The following is a 26,649-nucleotide window of genomic DNA, read 5'->3' on the forward strand; positions in this document are numbered from 1 at the left end:
ATATATATATTAGTATTTATTATTAGGCGATATATTGAAATATTTGAATACATCAATATTTTATAATCAGTTTTCATATTCCGTTCTATTTATTTAAAAAAATCCTAATAATTTAGGGAAAAAGGCTTTACATTCGAATTATAATTTTATATATTATTGCGTTTTACTTGTAATGCACCTTTCAGTAAATATGTACTTTTTATGCATGGTAGAGGTAAGAATTTGTATAACTCGTTGTCATTATAATTTTTAATTGCCTTTATTAAACAAGATCCACCGTAGATTGCAGTTTTAATTTTAGGCAATATAATATGGTTTCCAGCCAATCTTGTATTCTTATCGTGAACTGATTTATGCATCTTAAAATTTTTGAACAGATTTTTACGTTTTTGTCTTTTTACTAAATTTATTATGAACAACGAGAGATTTAGTGTTTTTCTTTCTTTAATTTGTAAAATTTTTGATTAGCATAATATAGTGTTAGGGGATCACAATATTTAATCCATTAGGTTTCGTGGTCCGTTTGACCAACCGAAACCGATTGAAAAGTGGCAAAAAGAAGGGAAAATTGAAAAGATGGGTTGAGGTGGGAAGTTGGTGTCTGAGTGGATCGAGGTCACGATGGCTCAAGTGGGAGAGCAGCGGCGTATCTAGCCGAAGATCGTGGGTTCGAATCCCGCTCGTGCCATTGAATTTTTTATCTCAACTAAAAACCTTAATTTATTGTAAGATAGTGGTCAAGCGGACCACGAAACTAGTGAATTAAGTAGTTGTAAACCTTATACATATTCATTAAATTCACTATTTTCGTGGTCCGCTTGACCAATTAATACTTTACAATTAATTAAGGTTTTTAGTTGAGATGAAAAAAAGGTTAATGGCACGAGAGGGATTCGAACCCACGAAAACCCATCTAGCCGAAGGTCGTGGGTTCGAATCCCTCTCGTGCCATTAACTTTTTTTCATCTCAACTTATACATATTTTTATCACTGGGTTCTTTCAATACCTCTACTAGAATTTCACTAAGTAAAATGGATTAATCGTCATGAGTATCATTATTTAAGAAAGCCATTCTAACTGGCTCAGGTGGTAGAGCAGCGGCGTATTGAGCCGAAGGTCGTGGGTTCGAATCCCACTCGTGACACAGACTTTTTCATTTCAACAAAAACCTTAATTAATTGGTCAAGCGGACTACGAAACTAGTGAATTTAGTAGTTGTAAACCTTATACATATTTTTATCACTGGGTTCTTACATAAAAATATTAATTAATTGAAAGACGTAATTTGGTCAATCAGACCTCTAAATATAAAGGATTATATTAGGATATTTAGGATTGTATTAGATATTTATAATCTTTTATATAATTTTCTGATTGACATTCACTCATAGTATTATATGAATAAAAGAAAATAANAGAGAGAGAGAGAGAGAGAGAGAGAGAGAGAGAGAGAGTGAGAAAGAGAGAGGATACTTTATTAGTTTATTCTGTGACGAGAGTTCACCGGGTGTGTCGTTAATTACATACAGTTAACTACATATACATAAAGTTAGGCTTGAAATAGGGTAATGTAAGGTTTTAATGCAGGTTTATTCCTGTGTCTTGACTAATCCAGCAGATCAGTTGAGCCGTTTTACAGTTATCATTATTTTAGCAATTAAAAAAAATAACGGAGGTGTTTGGAAGGCGAAAATTTTAAGAATTTTTTTTTCTTTTCATACAAAAAGTTTTATTTATATCGCGAATCTATCTTAAAAAGAAATAATTTTAAAAAATCTTTTTTTTTATACGGTTGCTAACATAGTCGGTACCGAAAGGAGGGCAATTTTCCCATTTTATAAGGTCTAATGTGTTAACCTTTAATAAGATATGAGGATATTGAAGATTAGATTAACAAACACCAGCCCTTATTAATCCAGAGACTAAATAAACCATTTATTGGCTACATTTAAGTAATCTACGATTTTTTAAATATTACGTTTGATAATGAAAGATTAAACCGAAACCGAGAGTTGGGTGGTGTTTTTCAGGCATCACCTGTTACTTCCATAATCTCCTAGGCGTGGGTGCAGCTGGATTAGGATCTTCTTTATTTATTCTTACAGCAAGAGTATATTAGAGAATCCTTTTGCACTTTAAAATCTAATTAAGGCGCTTAAGAAGCGGAAATCTTTAATTTTTATAATAGGATTGTTTTTCATTCTAATTCCATTATGAATTACCCCAAAAGCCTGATCATCTTGAATAATTGACGATAAAAATCTTGAATATATTTATAGATTTTGTTTAAATGAATGATTGTATTTTTGTTTTTAATTATTGATAGAAAAGATTATTTTCATCCGTTTTCATCGCATAGGCCAGAAACGCTTATCGAATGATGGAATGACTAATGTCTTGAGTATCGAGGAGGTAATTGTACGTAAGCAATCAACAGGTGCCTCAACCTTTGCCATTGTCACCCAAATGCCGCACTAAGACGCTAATGCATTCCAGCCCCTATTCATTATTTACCTTCATTCCTCATCTGTCTACTCATTTGTTCGTTTTCCTTTCCGATAAATGCTATACGTTCGAAAGAGCCGTTTTATTTTTCAGCTAGATATTTCCTTGTTTTTAAAGTGTTTCGCTCTGCGGTCTGTTAAATGTTTTGTGACATTTAAAACTTAATTAAGGAGAGGGTCATTATAGGTTAATGAACTATTTCAATTACACTAGCTTAACAAAGACATTTCTTTGGTCTCACTATTCGGCTTAAATCTCAAAGTGTTTCATAATATTTTTCTATTGTTGTCCTAAATTTCATTTCATTTGATACAAACCTATTCTGTTTAGCTGTAGCAATGTTCTAAAACGATGAGTTTACTCTGGGTACGTTCCTAGATGTAGCACAAGGTTTTGATAGGGTTTGTCACCCGGGCGTACTTTATAAACTTATCTTATCCTGCAATCCTACCAACGACCGCTACTTCAGAGTGAAGTTTTCGAAAGTCTAATAGATACATGCCGGCTTCCCACAAGGGAACATTCTTGGTCCTTTATATCATTTATACACCGTCCTAGCTATAATCCCTTGTACCATCATCACCACACGCGGACGATACCACAAAGGTACCGCCAACATCCAAGAACACTTTGAAATTATCAAAGATAGGTGCAAAAAGTTACGGACAAGACTGAATGTAGAAAATGTACTCAGTGTACGTTCACATTGAAAAAACAGTTTTTCCTTCCACTGAACATCAACAAAGAGATAGAAATGAAGAATGGTGGAGTGAGTGTGGTGTTCAATCCTTTTTGAAAAGTTAGTTCCTACTCATAATAAGTTGTTTTGAAACGATCCGGATTTCGAGCCTTTTAGCTCATCATCAGGTTGAAGGACTTCTATTGTCAATACAACCACGTCCCCCGACGTGAATTGCAAAAGTGAACCCGCCGATACCCCCGCCAACGCGACGTTCAAATAAGAAGCTGGCTTTTAATGGCGCTCAATTTGAACGTGCGAAAAGCGAAAATTATAACACAAATGAATATTATAATAGTAAATACTGTAAGGAATTAATTATAATTTAGTGATTTAAGTTAAAAGATAAAAAATAGAATAATACCTTAATAACAGATTATTAAATTAAGATAAAATAATACAAATTAAAATAATGAATTTAAATATTTGGACGTTTAATATTATTTATGTACATATTTAAAATGGGAGGTAGATCAAAATCTATTGTATTATTAATGCATTTATCTCTATGTTCAATTTTTTTTAATTTCAAATTTCTCAAACCAATCTAGTTCTCCCCCTTTGTTGAAACTATGTAACACTGTTGTATTTAAATTTGAATTGAAATTATGTTTTGTTTCTTTTAGACGTTAAATTCCCAAAATTTGTTCGATTTGGGCAACTGTTCTTTTATTCTCGTTTTTATTTCTCTACCGCTTTGTCCTATATATTTAATGTCGCGGGTTCAGTTTTGCAATTCATGTCGAGAGACGTGGCTGTAGAAATCCTTCAACCTGATGATGAGCTAAGGGCTCGAAATCCGGTTCGTTGCAAAACAACTTACTGTGAGTAGGAACTATCTTTTTAAAAAGGATTCAACAAAGAGATACCGATCCAAACAACCCGCCACGTCTCCAATCGACGATGGCCTCGAGACTTCCCTTGCCACATAATCTCTCACACTGAGTGTCAGCATTGGATGGTTTCTCACGGAATGTGTACTCCAGATGCAGCGCTCTGCGTGAAAAACGTTTTGTGATTACATTTGTATTATGTAGTAATGTATAAAAGGTACAAGGTGTCCAGGTATTATTTCCCTGGGTCTTCTTATTACCCTAGTCTATATTGAGCGGCTCCTTATTATTGGAAGTTAATATCCGTAGCAGTATCTTCTTTCTAATCTATTAGTCAGCCATATTTCCAGGAATACAAGAAGACGTAAACAAAAGTGTATATTTAGGATGCAAAATTGATCAGTTGAAACGAAACTATTTTGGATTAAAATACGTTTAGAATGGAATCGTGTAAAAGTAAGAAGGGGATTAGATTGGGTTTATGGCTGAGGAGCCGGTACTTAATGTCCGCTATTTGTGCCTGATTCATTTGAAGGCGAAGCTCCAGTAATTTGTAAGGAATGGGGTTAAGGTGAGTGACTTGAGAGGGAAGAGATAGGGAGATGTGTTTACCTCGAAGCCAATATTTGTAAAAGCCCATGCATATCGAGAGAGTGGAGAGCTACGACCCCCGTCTCCTCGCATTTCAACAAAATTGTTAACTTTAGTTCTCTAAGAGATAGGACCGCCTCCCCTAAAGCCACAAATTTATGGCCAACTTGGTTTTATTTACTTCCTTATTCGATCCCTCTTCGGGACATCTGCTCCGTGGCCAACCGCTCCAGGCCTAATTGGCGGTCAACGATAACACAAAACGATTCTGCAGAATTTCAGATCATGCAGATTTAACATTTTAAGCAACCCGATACCTTTTTATTTAAATAACATTGTTTTTATTATAATAAATCACCAATCATAATTACCACATACAATCGCAGTTCACGCGTACAACAATAACCTATTTTATTTATCAGAAAAGGTTATCTTCTTCATAAAATGGAATAAAATCAATCGAAGAAAAACTAATTTATTCTGCTATCTTCCTTAATGTGTCACAAGGGTTTGACAAGGTATGGCTTGAAGGATTTACCAATAAAACAATTGCTAACTTTGGTCTGCCCAACCTCGCTTATGGTGTAGTACCTTTCGTACTATATCCACGTTTCCTGTACTGGAATTGATGGATATAGGTTTGTTATCTCAATTGATATTAATTTAACGGTTTTAATTCGTACGTCTTTGATTTGGTTAATTAGGTCTGTGGAGTTTTTTTAGGCATTTTGAGGTGTGTTTTGAGTAACGTGTACTGTGTTTTGCGAGTTTGTGTGGCTGGTTTATAGTTTATATAAATTTAATATAAACAATAAGCCTCATTTGTATTTTTTGGAGTTTTGTTTTGTGTTTCAAGTTTGAGCATTTGAAAATTAATTTCAGGTTTACGTATGATTAAAGGGGATTTGTTGATTGTGCCTTGGTCAAGATGATCTCCATAAAGATCGAAACGTTGGCACGATAAAGAAAATGTTTTTCTAAACCTAAATCAGACCAAACAGCATCTCACGATCTCTAAATAGTCATTAATTAACGGTCACTAAATACTACACATAAAGATTAATGTTTATGTCTTTTTCAATGACGTGTTTTAAATTCACTTATTTCGTGGTCCGCTTGACCAATTAATACATTACAATTAATTAAGGTTATTAGCTGGATGAAAAAAGTTAATGGCACTCATAAGGTGGGGTTGAGATGGGGAGTTGATGTCCGAGTGGATCGAGGTCACGATAGTTCAGGTGGTAGAGCAGCGGCGTATCAAGCCGAAGGTCGTGGGTTCGAATCCCTCTCGTGCCATTAACTTTTTTTCATCTCAGCTAATAACCTTAATTAATTGTTGAATTTAAAGTTGGTCTGCAGTGGTCATTTTTGTAAGATGTGTTAGTTGTAAAGGAGACTATTTTGGCAGTTGGATGGATTGTTGATCCATCCCTAACCATCCCTTGGATTGTTGATTTGTAGAATTTTTCCAACAGGTCTTTTGTGTTCTTAAATATAATTATTAATTAATATTATTTCAACGTCTATTATTGTCTGGGTGAAGTGTTGTTCTGCGCTAGTTGCTGTTATGTTGTGTTGGAGTCCTTTTTGTGTAATCATCGAGAATAGGCGGACCAAAATGATAGGTAACTATCAAACAATAGTTAAACCAACCTCGCAGAACATAAGAGGAAATCACAAAAGTTTACATTTTACCCCTTTTTTGTATCGCATTTTTAAATATAAAACTTTGACTTACAATTAGTCAGAACACAAGGTAAAGAATTTATAATTGTTTTGTAATTTCTGTTTGGTTCAAAAGCGCTTTACTTTAATAAATTATTTAATCAAAAATGATAACGTGGAAAGGAGTGTCGGTGGCCAAGGGTCGAGACGTGGATGAGGAGGGTTGGCGAGCTAGCCGAGCATCGACCGATAAAGAGGGTCGTTACCGGAAGGCCCTTTATCGGCTCCAATCCCTCTTCCATCTGAATGAGAAAATCGTTTAAAACAACAAGAATACTCCACGTATTTATAAATAATGAATGTTGACGGGACGTTTTTAATGAGGCGCAGTCCTTTGCCTTTCGCGGAAGTGTAATGACGATAAGATTTCGTAAATACGCCGTCCCCTAACGATCCCTTTGAATCCGATCCGCAGACACTACCTTCACTTGTTAAGCGCACTTCCTTTTGTAGTGTGAATACCTTAAACCAGCCAGAAGGAAAGGCACAGTTTTCCCTAATACCCTTAAATGTTTCTAAACCACCGCCTCACCCTATAATCCTCCTTTTCTTTTCAATTATTTTAAAATCTTTCACCAGTTCCCACCTCTCCTCTCCACTTAAGTAACGAGATTTAGATCTGTTTTCTTGAAGCTAATGCTTAAGATATTGGCCTCTCAACTCCTCATTAATTTTAGTTTTAATACAGTCCAGAAAGTAGAAAAAACTCTTATCAGTTATTAACAAATAGTAAATTTATTTGAATTGGTCTTAAAAGGCCGAATGACATTGAAATAAAGCGAGATGCTTTGATTGCATTCACATATTGGAAGAAGAAAAAGAAGCAGACAATCCGAAATATTACATTTAAATAATTTGTTGAAGTCGTGAGGAGAGGTCAAGACTTGACAAACAATGAAACAACAGGTCACTAAGAAACACACGTTACATTTAAAGTTTATCCAGTCAAATGTAAAACATCTGTGATATCACCATCAAACAACCGTTATCTGTGGGGTGTATCTTCACCAAATTATTACAGAAAATTTGCTCGAGCCTCGGTTCCATATGTAAAGCGTGTAAGAATGCCAACCAATGGGAGAATCGTGCATGAGCAATGGCAGCGAATATTTGAGTGGGAAACAGTGTTGTTTTATTGTGTATAGTACTTCATAGAAAACTTGTTTATCTTATATATATTAAAAGTGAATGTATGTGTAGCCTATATGTGAAGCGTGAGAGAAAGCCGATTTTGGAAAATTGAGTACTCTATCAACTTTCAATTCTATCTTATTTACGGACATTTTCAAATAATAAATGTTTGAAAAAAAAAAACACTTTTCCGAGGTATTTGTATTCCACAGGACATATTTCTTTTGTATTCATAAATAATTACGGGCAGCAAAATAAAGGTTAACGCATTGTAAGTGTCCTTTTGATGTGTTATGTATTGACTTGTATTTTTTGAATCGATTTTAAAAAGCTACATATTTTTCCATTACAGTGCATTATAAGGGTTCTAAATGCGTTCGCTCTTTTTATGTAAATGATATCTGAACTAATCTCAACACATTACAATTGATACACAGGACCATCTAGCTATTTCTATAGAGCTGTTTTCTTTTTTTTTCAATTGTGCTACAATTTTCTTGGAAACCGCTCTTGCAAAATAACATCTCACTTCAATTCAACGTTTTCACTGATCCTGAAGAGTGAAAAGTGAAATATACATTGAAAATAACATAAAAACGACAAAATAATGAGGAGGGATTTAAAAAACTGATTGAATGACAAAAACACCAAATATAATGACGGATTACTTGCTAAAAATATTAAAACACCTGATACAAACTTACATCCAATAAAAAACATAACGGTGAATGAGAACAAGAAGACACCCGCAAAGCTTTTGTGTTGGCAAATTACTTACAACAATATATATTTATTCGAAATTAAAACTCATGCCTTATATGATGAAAATACAGTTCGAGAAGGAGAAGTGATTAAGTTTATTACTAAAAAAAGTAGTTCAACATATAAAATTAAACATAAATTGAAGAACGGGACCGCGGTTAGCAGAGTGGCTGGCGTGTCAGACTCTCGGCATGTATTGGGTTGTCCGGAAAATAATGCAGGATTTTGGTATTAAACAAAAAAAAAGAAACTAGTTACTTTAAAGCAATGTTCTTTAATCAAAATAATTTCCCATACTCTCAATACATTTCTCCCAACGTGTTGGTAACTTATTAATTCCGTCTGAGTAGAATTCAGAATTTTTAGAATTGATAAAGTCAATAAANTTGAAATAAAGCGAGATGCTTTGATTGCATTCACATATTGGAAGAAGAAAAAGAAGCAGACAATCCGAAATATTACATTTAAATAATTTGTTGAAGTCGTGAGGAGAGGTCAAGACTTGACAAACAATGAAACAATCACATCATCAATCGTCTCTGACTAATTGCAAGGACATTAGGTTTGGTGTCAAAAATGAATAGCTCATTTTTAAAACTTTATTCATGGCTATGTTACCATATCCATGCGCTGCGTGAGGCTTCAACTGCAACACCAACCTAAGAAAAGTGAAAATAACCCAAAAAAAGTTTTATCTCTAAGCATAAACAGTTCTATATCATCCAACATTGATGTACATTATTATACCTAAATTCCAGAGTTTATACAGCGCAGTTTGACTTGCAAATTTTTCGTTAGATGCTGCAGTAGCACTAAAGCCATAATAAAAGGTATCGGGCATAAACCAGTACTGCATAATAACGACAACCAAACATAAACCTCTTTGGGACATGGCTGAGAGACTTAAAGGCCCTAGGGACTAATGTAAAGTAAATTTAGCTGTTGGCTCGTTTGAATTGTTTTGCCCCTGTTATATAACACTAGTGTCGTAAACAATTAGGTGTATTAACTGTACATAAAATTTTTAGTATTGAACAAGAAATTGTCCTGGGGTCACAGGTGCTACAAATATTGTAAATAAACTTTTTTATTAGAAGGGATGCTCGGTTCATAAAGAATACAGATGTTGAGGCGAACTCCCCCCCGTTTACAGTCAGGAAAACAACCGCCTACTGGATCGTCAACATCAATCTCCACCACCAACGCCGTAGCAGTGTTCATACGCTCAAGCCACGCGTGGTGTTCCGGCGTTTCGGCATCTCCTCCTGCACGACATCGCCACTCACCTCACTTCCTTCTTGAGGACTCACAAGAATACCATCAATCCCATGATTTCTCTTCTAACCTCAGTAATATCCAATCTCCTTCTTCGTGCAGCCAAATGAGCTTCCTAAACCAAAATTCCCTGTCAACATTTCTCTGGAATGCCAATGGGCTGGCCTCTTACAGACTGGAGACACACCTTACCAGTAGATCACATAGTTATATTACTCACTACAGGACCTACGGGACAGATCACCCAGTTAACCCACGAGTTTGAATTTAGGTCTCTACACTCCACAATCGTAGCAGAAGCAATGTTGTCCGGGAGTGTTCCTTGACATTGCTCAGTGGTCAGGGTTTGGCCCGTGCCTCCTGTGGAACCTGAAGAGCATCCTACCCAAAACCTAATGACATCGTGACGATAGCTCAAGTGGTTAGAGTAGCGGCGTATTGAGCGGAAGATCATGGGTTCGAATTCCGCTCGTGACACTTTTTCATCCCAATCAAGACCTTACATTGTACCTTACATTAATTGAAAAAAGTAATTTGGTCAATTAAACGACTAAACATAAATGGATTAATAATTGTTTATTGATCACTTACCTTTATACATGACTTTATTGAAAGAGCTCGTAATAATTCTAAGTTCAGGATTAGGTGTATCACCAATCTGAAAACAAAACAAACGCAAATTAAATATAATTTGTTAATATTAATAATATATGTGGGTCAATGTAGAAGTCTTTCCTTTTCCTTTTATTTAGAAAAGTTTGTTTTTAATTTATTAATTTGCTAAAAACTGGAGTAGATTTATATTCTATTACCGTAATGTATAATAATATCAAGTTAATTTTAAATAGTGTGTAAGCACGGTGGGAAGGTGTGATGATCAGCCGTTTTGTTATAGCAGCGCGACGAGTGGACAACGTGCGTGCGGGCCGGAAGATGCGTTCTCTTTCTTCTGCACTTTTTTGGCGTTTCCTCTCCATTGTTTCTCCGAGACTGAGAGCCGCAGTGCACGTCTGTGATAGTCCGCTCACTTCGCGAGCTTGGTATTTATTTATTATCTGTTTTTCACCGCGGAACTAAGAATCACTACGATAGAATCTGCCAACTTCGTGGAACATCTATGTGCTCGCCTCTCCAGCGTCCAGCTCCACTTTTTGCTACTTTTTTGAAGCTTCCAGCTTCATCTTTCTCTAACAGCATCCTACAGCAGCCGGCGTCAACTTGGACACTAACGCTACATAAAACTTGGTTAGATTATTCCTTTTTTTTGTATATAATCTATTAGTCATATTAATATCTTTTTAGTTTGAGTGTAATAATTTTATTAACACAACAATTACTTTTTTATTGCATGCAATCCTAGATGTAAAGATGTAAATGTTTTCATGTGAATTTTTCGCATTTGGTATATTTTAATTACAATTTATGTTAACATTATACCTATTTTTATATTTCAGTTTTTTTGTCTGTTGTGTGTGTGCGCGCGCGTGCGTGTGTGTATGTGTGTGTGTGCGTGTGTGTGCGTGTGTGAGAGATAGAGAGAGAGAGAGAGTGAGAGAGAGTGAGAGAGAGAGAGAGAGAGTGAGAGAGAGAGAGAGAGGGAGAGAGAGAGAAAGAGAGATCATACCACCTTCCATCATTGTGAGGGGGTTATCGGTGGAAAACCGGCAAGTATACTAGAATTGGGGATAAGCCAAATTTTGTGGAGCCCTAATTCGCACAATTGTTGTGTGTTCATTGTGATTGTTTAAATGCAAAGTTGTCTGAAATGTTTGACTTTTTGTTTCTAATTTCCAATTTTTGTACCTAGATAAAAAAAAAGTGGATTTTCCTTTTCACCACAAGTTAGGAATTTCTTTTGGCGTACTATAGTTTGCAATGAAAAGTCCAGCTGCACTTGGCGGATTTGAGGGGGGGGGTGTTCAACCAGGCCGAAACACCTGCCTTAATAACACCATTAGTTTCACCTGCCCTAACCAAATGGAATCCTTTAATTATCATAATGCAACAATGACTACTCGTTTATTTTATAAATAATATATGAAAATGATAATAGAAAATAATTAAAACTGCGGGCGATGATAACTTTGATGATCAGCCTTTACTGAAATAATTGATATGAAATGAAAAATAAAATTAGGAAAACAGGTTGTTTAGATTAAGACATTGGCCTATAAAATTTGCTAATTTTGTGTTTTTCTGTTTAAACTTATGAAACAGAATTCATGTAACATGTCCCCTGACGTGACGTAAGCCTAGCCCACTTGGCGAAGTCGAGCAGAAAGGGAAAAGAAATGTCCAGGAGCTGCTTGAGTTTAAGTCATCCTGAATTCTTACAACTGAAGCTTGTATGTGATTAATGTAACAACATGGATGGGGCTTATTTAGTAGGAATACTACTTGGGAAATGCTCGAAACAAAAGATTGGAACCACCAGAGGGCACTGCCTGAGAAAGACAAGGTTTTAAGTTTAGTAATAAAAATGATCTCCGATATCTAAAGCTTAAACAAAATCACCCATTTGGCCTTTTGAGAAAACAATGTTCATTCGACTCGTATACTAAACAATTCCATTTATCGAATTTATAAATGAACGACAAAATGGAGAATAAAGGTGCATAAAGAAAAATCGGTACATTTGGACATACCAGCCTACCTTGAAATTGCATGCGCCAACAAGGCAGGCAAAGTCTAACGTTAAGTGCATAATTGCGATAGAAAACACGTCAAAACAAAGAGTGAAGAGCTCACTATCAAATTCCGAAAATGAACTGGCTAATAGGCAGAAGCTCTCCTTTCCACGTTGAAAGTAAGTTTTATCTGAACCAAAACCTTAATTAATTGAAAAGAATTTATTTGGTCAAGCGGACCACGAAGCCTAATAAAATGTAATAAGCAAAATGTCTCTAAAGCTCTCCGTGGGCATTTCATTTGTCGCCGAGAATCAAATACATTTCACGACAATTGAAAAAAGGAGGGAAAATTCAAAAGGTGGGGTTGAGATGAGAAGTTGGTGTCCGAGTGGATCGAAGACACGATAGCTCAAGTAGTAGAGCAACGGCGTATTTAGCCGAAGGTCGTGAGTTCGAATCCCGCTTGTGACACTGACTTTTTATCTCAACGAAAATCTTAATTAGTTGAAAATAAGTTTTCCTTTATCAACACGTCCTCAAGCCTATATGGATTTATGGCATCCAGCACTGAGGCTGTGCCAGAATGACCAACCGCCAAATCAAACAAAGATAATGTACAGTAATGATGGTCAATGCACCTTGGTACATCAGAGACCTTAAAATGGAAACAGTAGAGGAAGCCGCTTTAGTTCACCATCAAAGGCTTAGAACAGCAGTCAACGTACAACAAGTCCACCTGTTAGACGTAGAACACTTTGACAGACAGCTCAAACGTGTCAACAACATGATTTATGGTGCAATAATGTGGAGAAAGTGTGATTAAGAACGGAAAAAACTATATTACGTATCTAAGTTTTATTTTCTACGGTAGTTATGACAAAAGATTACCCAAGCTATGTTAATAGCTAGGTTTTAATATTCATAAAGTCTCTCCACCTCTGAGTATTAAAGTAGAAAAGAAGCCCGAAAGGCTGTATCACTAGATTCTTTTATTTCGCAGGATGACCGAGATGAACACATGTCCTTTAACGAGAGGTAGGTCTACCCCACTTCGGGGCCAAAAAACACTGTTTCCCACGAAATTACGCCCATTCATATGGTTTGACAAATGTGTAGCAATAGTGTTTAAGAGAATATTATTATTGCTATGTTTCTAATTTACGGATTACTGATTATAAGCTCAAATCTGCACATGACATAAGCACGTGTACAGAGTTGAGCTTATCACTTCTCGCAGTCCACCGGCAATTCCAGCTTTTGTAATTTACGATAAATTTCTGGCAGGCGTCGAGAATCGCCCAACCCCAGTGTTGGCAGCACCAAGGTCAGACGTTGGTCTTATTGTTTCAGCCACGGCGGTTGGGCTCTGGAGGGCTACCAACACCTAGGTCATTTCAGCCTCCAACGCAATCAGCTCATTAACTTCCTCAGCTCTCGCGGACATCAGTGGCGTAAATTTGTTTAATCATATTAATTGCGTTTTCTTCATTTTCTCATCACGATTCCTAATTGTTAAGATAAATTAACTCTGACACACATTTACATCGATATTTTTATCAAAAATTTGTATTAGCTACCTACCAATTCATTGAAAATGAAAATGAAACTCCAACATTTACAAGTAAAAAGTAAGAAAATTAAAACTTAAAAAAATAGAAACTTGACGAACTGAAAATGTAAAAAATATTTTAAATTTTCATCATCGTGAGTTTTTGACTTATTTTTGAGTTTTCCCAATTAAAACGTTGTAAATGTAAAATTTTGAATGATGAATTGAGTGGTTTTTTGTCACCTCATCAATGATGTCAGTATCGTGCATGGTCAACAGGCCCACAACTGCTTGCTTCTTCATAGACATACAAATCAACGTTCTATCATATTGGTATCCAAACATGTGGTCGGTCTCTTACCTGCATTTTTCTTTCTGGTCAAAAGTTCGGTAAATGTCCGCCTGAGGCCGACTTAGTCAGGTGAAAATGGTCCCTCTTCTAAAATTCAGATCCTTCGACTGTCACCCATCGACCGTACTCTAGAAACTTCAGAGCAGTTACGCAGTACGCTTCGGACTTCCTACCTAGAGAAACCCGATACGTGAGAGCTACTCTGCTGATCCGGCCCACCGATACAGCCATTTTTTTGTAATCATGTTTTTTAATGCATGTATATGCATGCATTTAAGGCAGGCGGGGGGCCGGATAGCGGTCGTTAAGCCCGGAGATTCAGACGTCCCGTCCTTAGCCGCCTCGCTTCGTTACTCTACAGACCTATCGTCAGATTATGGAATCTAAAATTGAGGAGCATTTAAGGATCGGACAGATAAATATGGGAAGAGGAAGGATAACACTCGATAATTGTCGCGAAATAGTAGGTAGGAAGAAAATAGATATTTTGCTAATTCAGGAACCTCCCGTTAGAGGACTTAAAAATGGATTAGGTGTCAAAACAAGAATTATAGTAGGAGATGAGACAGGTGTACAAGCTGCCATTGCTATAATAAATGAAGAAATAAGTGTCATGAAAATAGATTCTCTATGCGATAAACATTGAATTGTAATTAAGTTAAAATGGAAAGAACTAAAATGTATTATAATTTGTAGTTATTTTAAATATAGGGAGCCGATTGAACCATATATAAATAAATTATATAGTATTATATCAAAAATTGAAAGGAGAATACCATTTTTGGAGCAGACATTAATGCTAAATCAGAAATTTGGTATAGTGATAGGGATGATGAAAGGGGAGAGAAATTTCTTGATTGGCTGAGTGTGTGACATGCACGTAATAAATAAAATATCAAATTTGACAACTTTTGAAAGTAGTCGATTCAAAACAAATAGTGACTGTAGTTGGTAACAATATACTGGAAAATATTATAGACTGGGAAATAATGGACGAACAGACTGGCTCGGATCACAATATGATACTACACACTTCTGAACTTGGCTAGTATTGCACTACCTCGCTAGACAAGGGATGTGACAAGTCCATGCATGTAAAATCTTCCTGGTGTTCTTTCTGGGATATGTCCGGACGTAAAAGATCCTTATGGGTCTCAACGTTCATGAGTAAAGATGGGAACATCTGTCCGATTATCCGATTTCAGTAGGATACCGCAGGAGAGGAGTGATTTCTTGCGTTCGGCCTTTGACAAATGAAGTAGAGCGAGTGTAATTAATATTGGTATTAATGTTAATATTAATATTACGGGATCTTGATCCGTCCATTCAAAACATAAAAACTTTGCTACCGGTCTGGCCGCAGAGGAGAATGAAACGAAATGGAAAATGGAAAGAAATGCTTTCAGCGCGGGCCCGAGGCCTGCACATGGGAGAAACTGGCTCTCGACTGGGCGTTCTGCGGCCCTTGGGTTAGTAGCGGCTGGCTTTCCTGCAAAGAACTGAGGGTTGTGGTCGCACGCCGAGATCATTAAGCAAAGGAGAGGGTATATACCCCTCTCCTATTAATTCTCCAATGTAGTCATGGCTTGGCGGTGGAGTACTTCTCTTGGCTCTGGGAAAGTAGCAGGCACCTGTAGAGGTGACCTTGTGAAATTCTGGGGTCCCTGTCGTTCACCAAAGGGCAACCATCGAGGATTATTGAACTGACTCGTGTGGGAGAGACTCTACAAGCTTCCGAGTGGTGTTGGAATAACCCTTGAGTAGTAGCAGGCACCTACGGGAACCTGCGTGGCTTCTGTTGGGGTTCCGGGCCCATGAAGAGCAATTGCGAAGAAAGGGAGCCTATGACGGCGGGTAGTATCGACGGGTGCCCCCGCGCTCGGTTCGGCTATCTGGCTGCTCTGGGTCTCACGAGAGGCAGCGAAAGGCGTAGCTCACGTTGTCTGAGTTCGACTGTTCGGCTGTTCCGTTTCTGACGCTGGGGGAGAATTGAACACCTCCCCCTTGCCTCCATGTGCGCTTCAGGGTTCGAATCGCTGAGGAAGAGTCTCTCAAGCCCAGGTGTGAGCGACACTCGGCCTTCGGGAGTAGCAGGGAACCAGAAGGGAAACTGCGAAAGCCTGAGGAACCCAAAAGTTACATTGGGAAAGGTTTCGTTGTGGCGCGTGGTGACGCCCCTGGCGGGAACTTAGACAGAGGCTGTCTTCTATCTGTGACCTTCGTGAAGCTTGCGTATGGCCAGCGTAATTACTCCCGGCCTCACGGGAGACGTTGCGACCGGACGACAGCGTGTAAGCGTTGAGGACGCGATGTTCATGCTGAATAGTCCCTCGAATGCGTGAGTAAGCGAACGGATACGGGTAGTGAATCGGTGTCTCTGACTCGAGTATGCTTTGCATTGTTGTGCGTATGACCGGCGTGGTACCCTTGGGGAAGCGAAGGATCGGACCACCTAGGCTGAGCCTATGGCGTCCCTCGAATGCGCATGGCAGGTGTAGGCTGAGCTCGATAAGAGACTTTACCGTAGGCGGTGCTCATCTAGGGTGTGGTTAGCAATTCCACTTTAAACTAAACCGCTGCCGGGGCGTTCCCGGAAGTTTCTACGCTAGGGGAGCCCCTATACTCAGGAAGATATAGTGGCCTTCTCTATCTACGGATTACGCGGGAGAAGAGGCTGATGTATTTCGGCCTGTTAGCCCTTTGCGTGAGGCATACGACCCAATGCACAATGCGGGCCCGACCATTCGGAGTGGACAAGCGGAGAGCGAGGTTGTCTCGGCCCTTAGGGGCTGGGGCGCCTCTACTCCAATGCTGCGACGGTAACACTATTCCGATGCACGAGGACGAATCAAATGGATGCGAGAGATTGGTGCCATAAACGCAAGTTTGGACGCCCTGCGGGAGGCAGTCTCCACCCCCAAAAATTACAGATTTACTGTAAAAAGGTGGCGCACAATAATGAGAAGAAAAGGATGGCCCGCATAAGTCATCAAGTCATCAAAATGTACACGCAAGTACTCATAAGCAACACTAATGGCCCCCTCCAACATCCCGACCGGACGCCTCCGCGCGGCCCATCCCGGGGGCGCATAATAGCGCCGCAAAGATCCGGTGGAGGGCTGCTAGCCAACCGCTAGGCGACAAATAGCCGCCTACCTCTGTAAGGCTCGCTCTTGGGCTTAGGAGCAGAGGAGAAACAAAGAGAAGACCTAGCGGGTAACACTATTCCGTCGTATGCGGAGGTGCGTCAGCTCTCATCTTGAGAATCAAAACGTCCGATAAGGCCGAAAAGGCCAGGTGCGGACGCTAAAGATCTTCGTGTCTTGTTGACGATGAGTTCTCGGGAACGGAATGTCCGATTATCCAGACAGCAACCACAGTTTTCCCGAAGCACACTTGTTCATGGTATTTTTCCAACAAGAGCACAACGCGAGAGTCGACGGAGAACCTGTCACGGAGCAGTAAGCTGTGGGAGACTAGGTAGGCAGAATCACCTCTATGGTTCTAATATGAACATCAAAGTGAGTAAAGTAATTCCTGTCATACAGGCCAGTCTCGCGGACTGTGGTACGCAAACTACTTTTCACTTTTTTTCCGTTTGAAGATCAATTAAAACGCTATGGGCTGCTGCCGAGATTTGAACAAAGAACCTCTAACGTGGGAAATAATCAGACGCCCAACTCAGCCCTAATTTAAATTGAAAAATCGGACAAAAGTTTTGGAAAACAAAGAGAAACAAAATTTTACACATACAGTTAACTACGTTGTCGCTAAACAAAGGTTTAACCGATTTAAGTTTTTGTTTGTTGAAATTCCTATTTTATATCAGTTCTAATCTATCTCCCACTAGTTTAGTAATTTATAGACTTCTTGTTTAAATTACTTTTCCCTCTTGCCTTTACAGCTTGTATCTTTTTTTAAATTTATCTACACTACCTGATAAGTAATAGCTATGGTTTATAGGTAGAGGTAAACTCAGCAGAAAAATAGTTTAACACATCTACACCTTATGAACAACTAACTAGTTACATACAGTATGCAGTGAAGGGGGCTGATAATAAATACGATCTTGGGTTTTTCATTACGAAATTCCAACCGCTGAAGAACCGGCTATTTTAATTGAACCCTTTTTTTCTTCTTTTTTGTTCTTTCTCTTTTTGTTTTTTTGTTGACCGGCCAATTATATAAATAATACGCACATATACTACATAAAATATAAAATCACATTTGAATGAAAAACTGTATAGGGAAGGAGCTGGATTTTAATGAAAATTACTGAAATGTATTTATTAAATTATTTAAAATTACGTGTTTGGGTAAGCGCTTTTACGTTGATAGGATTCCTAGAGATTATTGTGTAAGCTGCTTATATTATGATAGACTGTTATGAATTAACCTCTTGTAGTTACTCCTAGTTAGTTTTATTATGAATACATTATCACTACGGGTCTTCACAGAAATGTATAGATAATTAGTTGAATATGGTGTGACAGGGTTGATGATTTTTTAAAATTATTGTTAACCGGCTGTAGACAGAGCAAAAATGTAAAGTTCCATTCATGAATATAATAATGTAAGAAGATGAAACATTTTTTGTTCAAACAATTGTTTTTACAAATAGAGTTCATGTTATTTTAAACAGAAGAATTATATACAATTAGATATACAATTTGTATGTACTGTACATTGTATAGTAAAAAAACATTATATCGGTAATATGTATTATCATTTACCACACTTCACTAAAATATCAAGAAACCAAATCTCCAGCATTGCAAAAAATATCTACGAAGAATTTATATAAATTATTTACATCAGCGGCCAATAGTATAGAATAAAACCCACTGTAAAAAAACACATTGATCTCAAACGATTTAAAGATAGACATTTGCAAACCAGACGTTCCAATGTTTGGCTATTACTTTTACACAATTTACAGACCTCAGATGTTACTATTATATGAAATCGGCCCAACAAATGGAACCTTATTATATAATTATTCAGAAATCGTGAGATGCGGTCTGGTGTGATGTAGGTTTCAGAAAAACATATTCTTTATCGTGCCAACGTTTCGATCTTTATTGAGATCTTCTTCAGGGCTCAATAAAGATCGAAACGTTGGCACGATAAAGAAAATGTTTTTCTGAAACCTACATCACACCAGACCGCATCGCACGATTTTTGAATAATTATCGATTAACGGTCACTAATCACCACACACTTATTATATAATCCGAGGCTAACCTTAACTGAAAAAGAAACCTCAACTTGTTAAAATTGGTTTTATAATTAAAATAATTTCACCAAAACAGGTAAAACTGTTCCATACAATGTATTGTACTTTGTGTTTAGGCCTCAATTGTAAGCTTGAATAGTAAATCTTTTAACATGGGGCAAAACAACCATGAATCCTGTTGGATCCATCCGAAGCTGCTCTGCCCCGGTAGCATTATGAATCGAAAGCAAATCTTGGGAATTCTCTCTATCGCAGATTGAGTTACCATTTCAGCATTTAAAAAAATACGTCATCAGATTACCATAACTGGTTTTCACCTTCACCAGATAATGAGGTGTGTTCTTAGGCAATAATAAGAGGAACTACAAAAGTCATTTTTGTACAGCTTCCTCTCTTGTTGGATAGCTAACTGCTCAAAAATCGCAACTATATAGAAAGTCTGCTGTAACAACTGAGAGATACAATGTTATCATGGCTTTTCAACTATTAGCACGAGCTTTAACGTGTATATGTGTATGTACTTCTTGTATGTATAATTGTAACCGCATGTAATAACTTGCTTTAAATAATTATAAGTAGTAGTATAATTATTATCTTTCGAAAGGAAGGAGTTATTGCCCCCGCCCAGTGGAATATCGAGTACTCACTGGTAGGCTTTGGTGTAGGTCAGGTCTGGGGGTAAAAGTAAATTATTAGCGAGAATGGAGTGGGTTCAACCCCGCCCCGGGGAATATCGAGTACTCTGGGGAAGTGAATGTGACCAGACTTCTATGTTTCTATCGGGTGTTGTGTATATGTTAACTTGTTGGTTTGAATGTAATTTATTAGCGTGAAAGGAAGGGGTTGCTTTCACCCCACCTCGAGGAATATCGAGTACTTTGGTACAGTGAATGTGACGAGACTTCTATGTTTATATCGAGTGGTGATGTATTATATGCTTTATATCTATTCTGTAGTTGATAACCTGAGGTACAAACGAGAGGCTAGCATTTTAAGATGTCGATTTAGTTTAGGGTGAACCAACATCTATAGTCCACCCATTTAATTAGGAAACGATTAACTTCAGCAAAACAATTGTCTTATACAAACCCCAAGTTAATTTTGGCTAGGAATCGTTTTACTTAAAGGAACGCCCAACGGAAGACACGTGAGGGGCGTATGATTTTTTTAACAAGATGGCCCACCCCCCTTCATTTTGAAAGCGATTAACTTTAGCAAAAAATGATCTTATACAAACCCCAAGTAAATTTTGGCTAGAAATCACGTGGTGGTAACAGATTTAACATAACTTTCTTATCTAGCTGAAAATGACAATTTGTCATTTTAAATGAGAATCCCATATTTTTATTGTTTAATTCACTGTTAGAGCTTATTTTCGGCCACTTTTACTGAATTTTGTTTTTGGATAGGATCGACCATTTCTGATTTATGTCCGACGCGGACATGAACCATACAGGGAGATGGATTGCTGGCACACAAGGTTCGTGGCCTCCGATGTTACTAGATTTGATCCCCTTGGATTATTTTTTGGGGCATTTTAGAATCGAGTGTATGCCAATCTCCAGTATTGACTGCCCAAGAATTGGAACGGATAGTTGTGGCTTGCTGAGAAATCTGTCCAGAAATAATAGAAAAGGCCACAAATCAAGAATTCCTGCAACGAGCAGAGCTTTGCGCATCAAACGCAGGGAGCGTATTTAAGCATGTATTATAAACATAATTTTAATAAATGGACAAAACTGCAACAATACGTAATAACAGCTGAGAGTCATTTTATTTTTAAAATCAATGGTGATAAAAAATCCTTTTTGTTAAATAATTAAAAAAAAAAATTAATATAAACTAAGCGTAAAAGCAACCCCATGGTCCGTACCATATTCTGAGACGATTCCTATCCTAAATTAACTTGCTAATGGTAATGGTTTTCGAAATAAACAAGGAGGGCAATCTAGTTGTTCCAAAAAGCATATGCCCCTCACGCCTCTTCCGTCGGGCATTACTCAGAATGATCGATCGTATCAAAATTTTCCTTTCAATAAAAGTGGCATAAAATAAGCTCTAGAATCGAATTGTATAATAAAAATATGGGATTCTCATTTAAAATAACAAATTGTCGTTTCCCAGCTATATGAAAACGTTATATTAAATGTGCTACGACTAAGCGATTCCTAGCTGAAATTAACTTGGAGTTAGTATAAGACCATTTTTTAATAAAGTTAATAGTTTCCGAATTAAATGGGTTGACTGTAGATGTTGATGCACCCTTTGTACACTCTCAAGCCTGCGCGAATTTGCACGAATTCCCCAGAGTTTTATCAGAATTATTTTCCAAGAAATGCAAACGCGTTTAATGGACGTGATTCGTGCCTGAGGAGGAAATGCTCGCTATTAAAGGGGACAACGATTTTTTTAACATTTTTATTTGTTTTTGAATTTTCTGTTGTTCTTTTCGTTCTTTGCTCAATAATTCTTATTTTAGAAAACCTCCCCATCATACAGATGTTGACAATTACCTATCCTACCTTTTCCGTGAAAATTTTTTTTTCACTGTTCACCATCAGTCCGTTTGAATATGCTTTCATTATTTTTAGTTTACTCTGGGCATTAGTACAAGATTCCGACAAGATAACATCTGCACATATCATCCGCGAGTAACAGCATTAGGAGGTATGCATATTTCGAAATTTGTACACCTTCAACTCCGGCCTGAGAGAAAGAACAATACTATATCTGAAATGAAAATATTAAAAGCAATGGTGACAAGGATTTGCCCTGAAAAATTCCCTCAGTCACCTTTATATTTTGTGAATACTCATTCTTATGATTGATTTCTGCATTAGCATTGCAGTATATTTTTTGTTGATTATTGATCATTTTGGTTCTAATTTCAAATGAGGCCGACTTACCCAACAGCAAGGAATGATTAATAGAGTCAAACACCTGTTTCTTGTCAACAAAACTTTCATTTACTTTTGTTTTAGGCTTGGAGATATGTAGTTTTACGGGATAAGGAAAACGAATTATCCAGACACGTGCCCCTTGCCCTAAAACCCGACTGCTCTTCTGTTATAACATTTTTTTCATTAGACCAAATACTCAATCTATTATTAATTAGGAATAAAATAATATATTAATATTATATTAATTATTTTATATTATATAAATAATTTTTCTAAGTGGAAAATGAAATCACGTCGTCCAACGTTTAATTCTTTGGGTGTGCAATTCACAGTCTTCGTTGCTCTTAGGTGCAACTCAAGCCTCAATCACCCGCTTTCAATTTCATGTGGAACTGTCTTAAACGTTTCCACTCTATTGCTAGTTCTTCTTTACTTTATTATGTTTAGTATGGGGTTTGAGGTATTTTTATTTATTGGAACAGGCTCATTTTTTTTAATTTGTTTCAATTGACAATATCCTCTCCTAATTGTACGATTTCTATTGAATTCTACTGAAACCGGCGTTGACCATATTTCCTCTGTGGTTTTCAAGTATATCTTGCTGAGGATTGTAAATTGGATTGTGTAAATTGTTATTTATGAGTTCAGAAAGATTCCCCCGAACTTGTTTCAATGAACCCCCGACCCTTGACTCTTCGGAATCAAACACCGTAGTACAATTGGATGACCCAGGTAAAAACCTTTTTTGAACAAGTCGGATTTCTTGATACATATTTGGCTGGTGGGTGCAAACAAAATGACACACAATTTCAAATCATATGAAGTCTCCTTAAAGGAAAACGATTGGCTAAAATATAGACTCTCATCATAGCAGTTATCATAGCACTCCTTATTTCAGACCCGCTTTGTGCATACCTCTATCTTATGAGTAAAGTTCCATTTGAGATTATTAAAATATTTTTCCAGGCATGTACTGGCAGGAAATATAGTATAAAATTTGTCATTTATAAAGAGAAATATCTGGTTGATCCAATTTCGTTTTGCTCTCTCTGCAATCTGGGTGCAGGACCTTTGACACATTTTGTTAATTGTCCTGTTTATGAACCAGTTAGAATGGCTTTCTTAAATAATGATACTCATGACGATTAATCCATTTTACTTAGTGAAATTCTAGTAGAGGTATTGAAAGAACCCAGTGATAAAAACATGTATAAGGTTTACAAACAGCTACTAAATTCACTAGTTTCATGGTCCGCTTGACCAATTAATATTTTACAATTAATTAAGGTTTTTAGTTGAGATAAAAAAGTCAATGGCACGAGCGGGATTCGTACCCACGATCTTCGGCTAGATACGCTGCTGCTGTACCACTTGAGCAATCGTGACTTCGATCCCCTCGGGCACTAACTTCCCATCTCAACCCCACCTTTTGAATTTTCCCTCCTTTTTGCCATTTTTCAAATGTCGTGTAATCTATTTGATTCTCGGCGACAAATGAAATGGCACCGGAGAACTTTAGTGAAGGTATAATTCAATTTAAACTTATTAAATTCACTAGTTTCGTGGTCCGCTTGACCAATTTGAATTTTCCCTCCTTTTTGCCATTTTTCATTGTGTGGTTGAGATGGGAAGTTGGTGTCCGAGTGGATCGAGGTCACGATAGCTCAAGTGGTACAGCAGCAGCGTATCTAGCCGAAGATCGTGGGTACGAATCCCGCTCGTGCCACTGACTTTTTATGTCAACTAAAAACCTTAATTAAGTGTTTACAACTACCTTACTCAGGCTGTGTAAGTGAAGCCTTTTATGATATACGAGTGAGAAATATGAATTATGAATGTATGTAATGAACAATATTGTAATTTACTACTGAAAAAAAAACTGTAAGTAATTTTATTGTTGAACTCCCTGCATGGATTTAGTTATATTAAACATGTATTTAATCATAACAAAAACTATATATTTATATTTCGATACCGATATTTTCTTAATATCTTAAATTGTATTATTTCAAGTTGTATTATTATCTGTTAATTAAATACTGGTTCATGTACTGTGTTGCTCTTTTAAGCAGAAAAATAAATTAAACAAATCGCTTGTGTGACGAGCACAATGCGATGTATATCAGTTTATGTAATCAGCGTAGAGTGTTAAAACGATATTTACACCAGCACAGATTAACTCTGTAATTAAAACAAATTAGAGTGTTTATTTTGAATCGTATCCACTCAGCGATTCTCACAACACAAAGGATTAAAGGTTTATTCGAGTCGGCGGGTTTCAAAAGAGGATAAATCCAAAGGAATCGTAGCAAAAACGAATTACTACCGCGTGGAGGTCTTCGAACGCCATTCGAAAAGCAATTTTTGAGAAGAAAATTGAATCCCTTTTTGGCGATCGACTTGATTTCTAACACATCTCAAAGCTCACCGATCCTTATATTGTATTGACAGCTTACATTGTTCCTCACTATGTGCTATCAGAGATACAAAAATCAGAGTCACCTGAACGTTTTGTTTATTAATTTTTTTGTCAAATATTTTGTATGAATTTCCAATGATTGACGTAATTGAATGTATCAAGACCTGATGGTGTTATTGCATTTACTACATTTTAAATATTTAGCCAAAATTTGATAAATTAATCTTAGTCTATCTATACAGAAATCACCAAAACTCTGAAGATGCAGAAAGGCGTCTGAGCCAACAAAAATCAGCGAGGATAGGCAGACCACGATGATAGGCAACTATCAAACAATAGGTTTATCACCCCGCAGGCCAAAGAGGAAATCTCATAAATATTAATCTGTTTAGGTATGACTTAGCACGTATCCAAAGGTATTTATATGGAGGAAAATAAAAGCCGAATTCCTTCCAAAGGCGGGTAGTCGCCAAATAGCCTTAGCACAATCAATATGGCCAAAACGCCTAACTTTCTTGGTATAGAAGACAATGGAGAAGATAATAGGTGAAGAGATAAAAAAAGATCTTGCAACAAACACACACAGATCAGAACAGAAAATCCACGAAAACTGCCCTAATGTACTGATAGAGCAAGGTAACAATACATGGAAGAAAAAGTAATAACATGATTGCTGCTTCATGGGCATAGAACATGCTTTTGATAACACTATACATGAATCCATTGAGGCAGCAGCAAGGAAAAAAGAACTGTACAAAGGACAATATCAATGTTAAAAACTCGAAAAATAGAAGTCGAATTGAGACATCAATCAATAAAAATCGTACGACCACAATGGAATAAAAACTGACCATAAAATTCTCAAAACGGATCAAGATAAATGAAATGGCTACAAAAAATCTGAAAAAATGAAATAAAAATAAAAATTTGAAAAACCCTACCAATATAAAACACAAATTAAGAGATGTTTGGAAAAATAAAATCACTGAAACAAGTAAATGGGCCTTATTGTGGTATACAGATGGATTTAAAACGAAACATGGAGTCGTGGTAGAAGTCAAGGGCGACCTTGCCTTCGCTAAATCTATAGTCATCACAGCATCAATTTTCCAAGCTGAGATTGATATTATTACAGTTTTGAACATTACTGTCTGAACTAAGGATTGACCGTCCTGACATATATTGTGAGATTTCCTCCTGTGGTCTGCGGGGTGGTGAACCTATAATTTGAGAGTTACTTTCTTGTTGATAGTTACCTCTTGGGGGTTGAGGCAGAAGTCAAAGACACAAATCATAATTTAAAAAAATCATATTCAAAAACAGTCAAGCAGTACTGAAGGCTTTAGACTTTCCCGTAACTCCAACTCCTGGGAAAACAAGACCAGGTAACTTAATCAGGTAACATTGATGTGGTATGTCAGGACGATCATGGATAAATTGTAAGGATTAGAAATAGCCGGGGTAGGCTTGACCCCCAACAAATATACGAAGAAAGAAATGATTACACACTGAATGAATTCACCAGAAGCAAAACAATGAAAGAAGAGCCTAAACATCTCAACCAGAAAAAGCAACTCTACCTCTCTCTGTCAGCAGGATAGAATTAAAGAAAATAATAGCCCTTTTTACTAATCAATGCCCATTTAACCCGACTCTGTCATGATACAGCAAACTGTACAATCTCTTTGAACAGAGATTACCTTCATTAACTAACACCTAGTAAGCAGGCGGATATTCCATTGCTGTAAATACTTATGTTTTTTTAAAAGGGTATATTTTGTTATTTACAATAATTGTCAAGTAAAGCATTATTATTATTATTATTAAATTCACTAATTTCGTGGTCGGCTTGACAAATTAATGCATTACAATTAATTAAGGTTTTTAGTTGAGATGAAAAAAAGTTAATGGCACGAGCGGGATTCGAACCCACGATCTTCGGCTAGATACGCCGCTGCTCTACCACTTGAGCTATCGTGACCTCGATCCACTCGGACA

General features: G+C 37.0%; 1 protein-coding gene across 1 annotated transcript in view; it reads right to left on the reverse strand.

The window, feature by feature from the left end:
* LOC106669211 (carbonic anhydrase-related protein 10) overlaps window positions 1–26,649 on the reverse strand; it is a 494,173-nt gene that overhangs the window by 41,385 nt on the left and 426,139 nt on the right. Inside the window, exon 6 of the mRNA XM_014398528.2 lies at window positions 10,157–10,223. Coding sequence (XP_014254014.1) covers window positions 10,157–10,223 — 67 coding nt within the window. The remainder of the gene's footprint in view (window positions 1–10,156; window positions 10,224–26,649) is intronic.

The sequence above is a fragment of the Cimex lectularius genome, unplaced genomic scaffold, assembly GCF_000648675.2.
Source record: "Cimex lectularius strain Harlan isolate CLEC.00 unplaced genomic scaffold, Clec_2.1 scaffold28, whole genome shotgun sequence".
Classification (NCBI taxonomy): Eukaryota; Metazoa; Arthropoda; class Insecta; order Hemiptera; family Cimicidae; genus Cimex; species Cimex lectularius.